Below are 6,481 nucleotides of genomic sequence, written 5' to 3'. Positions count from 1 at the left end.
GAGAGGTGGTGATGGTGGGGGGGGGGGTGGGGGTGGGGGTGCGCAAATAAAATAATTAGATGAGCTATAGGAAGTATTTTAAAACATGCCTGGTTGGCAGCTAAAAATAAGAGTTATTTACTCTCAATGTTGTTCTATGGGACATATTAAGTTGGAGACACAGGAACCCACATCATAAAGTGCAAAAATCTGATGAACTTTTCTAACTTTAGATTTTTAATCCATTAAACTTACAAAGGGTGTAACCTGTCAAATAATGAATGGATACAATTGTAGGAGCATGTGCCTTTGCTGTTTGAGCTATCTGAATCAGGCCTGTGAAACATTTATTTCTAGACTTATATTTCATGTCTGGGCAGAGTGCAGTCTTACACTTTTTAAAAATCATACTATATATAGATTACTATAAATATCAAAGTCATCTGTGACTAATTATTTTTTGCAAGTCACTGGAGTGGTGCTCATTTAGGACTTTCTATAATAGCACAGTCTGCTGTAGTACTTAGTGGATTACACTTCTGGCTTTCATTGTAATTTCTGACATTTCATTTCGGTAAGGCAATAAGAGGGTATTTCATAACCCAATAATAGTTAGCAACAAAAATGAAAATAAAACGTAACTAACTGAAAGGGCTTATCAGAAAATTATCCAGATAGTTGGGAATATATTTAGAACCAAACCCTGACATTATCTCACTATCGCAATACACTTTCACTTATGTGAGACTTTCATGCAGTGCTTTCACACCCATTGAGTGACCACCATAATGCATGGTTATGCTGCAATATTCGACTTTAATCACTCACTGGGATAGATTTTCATCTTTACTACCTGGGCATTAAGCGGTATTTGAGCAGAGTGCAGAAAGGAAAATCAAGGGGAGAAGTTTGAACACCCCTTATTGAGAAGAGCAGAGGAGTTCTTCCCGGTGTCCTGGCTAATATTTATCCCTCAACCAACATCACTAAAACAGATGATCTGGTCATTATCTCATTGCTGTTTGTGGGTCCTTGCTGTGCACAATTGGCTGCTACATTTCCGACATTACAACAGTGGCTACACTTCAAAAGTACTTCATTGGCTATAAAATGCTTTGGGAAGTTCTAAAGTCATGACAGGCACTATATAAATGCAAGTCTTTCTTTCCGATGCTTCATCCTGGTTCCCCTCCACCAGTCAAATTAGCTTCAACCATCCTTCACAGTGCAACCTGCCCAACCTTGCACTGGTCCCTTCTGTCCCAGAACTGATCCCAATACCCCCAGAACCTGAAGCTCTCCATCCTGCACCATTTCTCCAGCCACACATTAACCTGCTTTATCTTGCTGTTCCTATACTCACTAGCACGTGGCACTGGGAGTAATCCAGAGATTACCACCTTTGAGGTCCTGCTCTTTAGTCTCTTCCCGAGCTCCTGAAACTGTCGGTAGGACCTCAAACTTTTTCTTTCCTAGGTCACTGGCTCCAATGTGGACCATGACTTCTGGCTGTTCCCCTTTCCCCCGTAGAATGTCCTGCACCCATTCTGTGACATTCTCTACTCTAACACCATGACTCACGTCGGCAGTTCCAGAAACACGCATCTGTTCCCAACTATCGAATCCCCTTTGACACCTATATTGCTACACTTCCCTGTAGTCATTTTACCCAATGTCGTGGATTTGCTTTAGACTGCACCTCCCCAAGGTGCTGTCACCCTCACTGGTATTCAGCACAGAAAACCAATTTGAGTGCGCCACACACCTGGGGAATTTCACTACCTGCCTCTTCTTCCTACCATGCCAGATGGCCACCACTTACTTTCCTCCTGAACTCTCTGTAGCTGCGAGGTGACCACCTCCTGAAACATGTGATCCAAGAAACTTTCAGCCTCTTGTATGCTCTGTAGAGACACCAGCCGTTCAAGTGCAGAAACCATAAGCTCGAGTTGCCTGATGCACTTCCTGCACAAGTGGTTGTCCAGGACACATGAAGCGTCCTCTAGTTCCCACATGGCACAGGATGTGGTGGATGCAGTAAGGATGTTCCCAAGGATGGGTGAAACTAGAACTAGGGGGCATAATCTTAGAATAAGGGGCTGCTCTTTCAAAACTGAGATAAGGAGAAACTTCTTCACTCAGAGGGTAGTAGGTCTGTGGAATTTGCTGCTCCAGGAAGCTGTGGAAGCTACATCATTAAATAAATTTAAAACAGAAATACAGTGTCCTAGAAGTAAAGGGAATTAGGGGTTACGGGGAGCGGGCAGGAAATTGGACATGAAGCTGAGTTTGGATCGGTCAAGGCCCTGTGGGTGGCAGAGCGGGCACAGGGGCTGAGTGGCCGGGTCCTGTTCCTACTTCTTGTGTTCTTTAGATTTGAGGTTAGGATCAGATCAGCCATGATCTTATTGAATGGCGGAGCAGGCTCGAGGGGCCGATTGGCCTACTCCTGCTCCTATTTATTATGTTCTTATGTTCTTGCAATGGGTCTCAGCTGTTCTGCCATTTTACTTAAAGTTACTGTCTAGTTACTTAAAGTTGATAGTTTAGTTTTTTCCTCATGCCTCTTGTTTTTATAATATATAAATATATATATACACACACATTTTTAAAAAAAAATTTAGTTGCCCCATATCTGTTATATAGTTAAATGTTAAAGTGTAAATAAATAAATGAAACTTAGCTTTTATTCCTTGGGCTCTGCTGTTCCTTCCTCCGTGTTGACTATGACATCACTTTGCAAATTTTTCTCCCACGATGCTCTGCTCTCTGGGCGCTCCGATACTCCGCGCTCTTTCTAAATACTGACCGGGCCTCTCCCACGATGCTCTGCTCTCTGGGCGCTCCGATACTCCGCGCTCTTTCTAAATACTGACCGGGCCTCTCCCACGATGCTCTGCTCTCTGGGCGCTCCGATACTCCGTGCTCTTTTTATCTCGTAATGCTCCGCGGTCTCTTTTGGCAGAAGCATTAAGCCAGTCAAACTCATATTTTAAATGGCTTAACGACGCTGCTAAAATAATGGAGTGAAGAATTTCGGAAGAATGCATTAATGTTCTTTTGACAGTATCCCATGGAGTCATTTCAGGATCTTTGTTTATGTAAACAGACTATTAAACAGTTTGGTACCTCCCTCTTATGCTTTATTGACAGGTCAATTTTCAATATTTTGCCAGAGCACAATTCCATAATTACAAAGAGTGGTTAGCTGAATCTAAGACTACCCACTTTCACAAATGAACATTAAAAAAAATCAAACTGTTTCACCAGTAGTGTTAGGCTCCACAGCGAGCCCTTTTAAGTAAATGAGAGAGAGAAATCTGATTAGTTGCTTAACGTGGCACGTCACAATTACCATCCACTTGGTCAGGGATCTGGGTGACTAAAACAGACAAACTCTTAACAGAGATCTTGAATAGGGAAATCATACTGCATCTGTATAAACAGTAAATTGTCATAAATACGGCACAGAAGGCACACAGGTGTGATGACAAAATGGATATACTGGCTGTGGTGTACAAGCCTTTAATGCAATATGGACACAATTCTATGAGTAATAATGTTATCATACACTGAACATGAGTTATATATACATAGACACACACGCACACACATTAACTGCATCCACCAGGAGCACATCATCTGGGGCCATATCAAAATGTACAAGACTGCTGTGGATTTTTTTTTAAAAAACAACCAGTACAACACTTTTTGTAGGAATGTATATTCATGCAAAGATTGATTCTGAAAATCATCAAATTAATGCAGCTTTCCTGTATCCCAGAGTCCACTGCCTTATATCTATGCTACCTCTTGATCAGCAATTAGGACAATCACACTTTTTGTGTCTTTTACAATAATTGTATATTTGAAGATGCAGCAGGTCCAAGTCTGGAGTTTCCCAGCATTAATATTTCTGCATTGGGTCCATAGACATTTATAGACACAGATGTGGTCTTTCACTACAATACAGCACAAAGAAAGGACATCTACTTCAGAGGTTAAAAACAGTAATACAAATTGCAACTAAAATTCTTGTTCACAGTATTATTTACTGGTGTCATGTATACCCTGAAGAAAACATTTTTTTTCCTTTTTTATATATAAACTAAGATGCACAAACATGAACAGTACACAGACAATTTTATTTCACCATTTACCAACTATATTAGAAATTTGGAAGGAAAGTTTGGTGTGAATGTGTGGGCCTCACAATCTCAAATTTATTTGGCTGTTAAAGGCTGCAATTTATCAACACTGCACAAAACCGTAATCACCAAAGAATATGAGTGACACTTAGTCAGTCAGTCATTTTATTGGACTGACAGTCAAAATAAACTGGAATTGTTCGTAAAGAAGCGTGAATACATAATTTAATGTGCAATCTGCAAGAATTAACAGAAGAAATTATTCTTCATTCTTGGCACTTTCTTGTAGTAATTCAGCAAAAATCCATTTTTCAAGAGGAAAAGAATCTATGAAAATGGAGAATCCTATTGGTGTGTGGCTTTATGCACTGTAAAGTGTTACTGGAGGCAACAGTCATGCATCACAGGTGGAGTGGTCCAAACCATCCAGTGTAATTTGGTTCCTGTGAGGAGAGTTTGGGCTCGGCGGGCTACTTGGGTTTGAGCTGTTTGAAGGTGTTGAATGCCTTGTTGAATCAGAGTCCTGCAGATAAATAAAATGGTATGCAGATCAGTTTATGTTTGCTGCTAGCCTTCATGAAAATATAATCTAAATGCTGGAAAACATTATCTTTTCATTATGTTGCCATTGCATATGAACTGAACAATTACATCTAAATACTTGCCTCTCTCTCAAATTCTTGATCAGGATCTGAGATATTACGTGATGTCATAACAGCTTCCCCACCTAAGTATAAGAAACAAGTGGATCATACGTCATTATGTTGACATATTTAATGAGTAGCACAGCTATTTCTAGATACAAGACTCAGCCCTGGCAACTACAGAAAACTAATGGAATCAACAATCAGAAGTAGAGCTGAAGAATATCCAAATGAAAATAACCTAGTAAATGATAGCCACATAGCTCCAGAAGGGATAAATCTTGCCTGACCAATCTCAGACTTTTTGAGGAAGTGACATCTCAAATTGGTAGGAAAACTATATGATGTAGTGTATCTAGACTTCAAAAAGCCTTGGTCATAAACTAAAGTCAGTGGGTATCAAGGACAAGACATACGGCTATGGTAGCATAGTGGTTATATGCCTGGACTAATAATCCAGAGGCCTGGACTAATAATCCAGAATCATGAGTTCAAATCCTGCTATGGCAGCAAGCAAATTTAAATTCAATTAATTAAATAAAATTCTGGAATTAAAAAAAACTAGTATCAGTAATAGTGGCCATGAAACTACCAGATTGTCGTAAAAACCCATCTGGTTCACTAATGTCCTTTAGGGAAGGAAACCTGCTGTCCTTACACGTACTGGCCGATATGCGAGTCCGGACCCACAGCAATGTGGTTGATTCTTAATCGCCCTCTGAAATGGCATAGCAAGCCAATTTAGTTGCAAAATCTCGCTACGAAAAGTCATAAGAATAAAACCGGACGGACCACCCGGCATCGGACCACTAGGCACAGGACACAACAAAGGCAAACCAAGCTCAGTCGACCCTGCAAAGTCCTCCTCACTAACATCTGGGGACTTGTGCCAAAATTGGGAGAGCTGTCCCACAGACGAGTCAAGCAACAGCCTGACACAGCCATACACACAGAATCATACCTTTTAGCCAATATCCCAAACTCTTCCATCACTATCCCTGGGTATGTCCTGTCCCATGAAATCTCATGGCATCAGGTCAAACATGGGCAAGGAAACCTCCTGCTGATTACCACCTACCGCCCTCCCTCAGCTGTTGAATCAGTCCTCCTCTATGTTGAGCACCACTTGGAGGAAGCACTGAGGGTAGCAAGGGCACAGAATGTACTCTGGGTGGGGGACTTCAATGTCCATCACCAAGAGTGGCTCGGTAGCACCACCACTGACCGAGCTGGCTGAGTCCTGAAGGATATAGCTGCCAGACTGGGCCTGCGGCAGGTGGTGAGCAAACCAACAGGAGGGAAAAATATACTTGACCTCGTCCTCACCAATCTACTTGTCGCAGATGCATCTGTCCATGACAGTATTGGTAGGAGTGACCACTGCACAGTCCTCGTGGAGACAAAGTCCCGTCTTCGCACTGAGGACACCATCCAACGTGTTGTGTGGCATTACCACCTTGCTAAATGGGATAGATTCAGAACAGATCTAGCAGCTCAAAACTGGGCATCCATGAGGCGCTGTGGGCCATCAGCAGCAGCAGAATTGTATTCCAACACAATCTGTAACCTTATGGCCTGGCATATTCCTCACTCTACCATTACCAACAAGCCAGGGGATCAACCCTGGTTCAATGAGGACTGTAGAAGAGCATGCCAGGAGCAGCACCAGGCGTACATAAAAATGAGGTGCCAACCTGGTGAAGCTACAAC

At 41.9% G+C, this 6,481-nt stretch overlaps 1 protein-coding gene across 3 annotated transcripts in view; it reads right to left on the bottom strand.

Moving 5' to 3' along the window:
- Positions 1-3,100: 3,100 nt before the first annotated feature.
- cdc42bpb (CDC42 binding protein kinase beta (DMPK-like)) overlaps positions 3,101-6,481 on the bottom strand; it is a 202,896-nt gene continuing 199,515 nt past the window's right edge. For all 3 annotated transcript variants that reach the window (XM_067991769.1, XM_067991767.1, XM_067991768.1), the window contains 2 exons: positions 4,793-4,854; positions 3,101-4,650 (listed from right to left, as the gene is read on the bottom strand). In XM_067991769.1, the coding sequence (XP_067847870.1) occupies positions 4,522-4,650; positions 4,793-4,854 (191 nt within the window). In that variant the 3' untranslated portion in view covers positions 3,101-4,521. The remainder of the gene's footprint in view (positions 4,651-4,792; positions 4,855-6,481) is intronic.

This window comes from Heptranchias perlo, chromosome 10, assembly GCF_035084215.1.
Source record: "Heptranchias perlo isolate sHepPer1 chromosome 10, sHepPer1.hap1, whole genome shotgun sequence".
In the NCBI taxonomy this organism is placed as follows: Eukaryota; Metazoa; Chordata; class Chondrichthyes; order Hexanchiformes; family Hexanchidae; genus Heptranchias; species Heptranchias perlo.
This window is presented reverse-complemented; position numbering and strand designations above follow the sequence as displayed.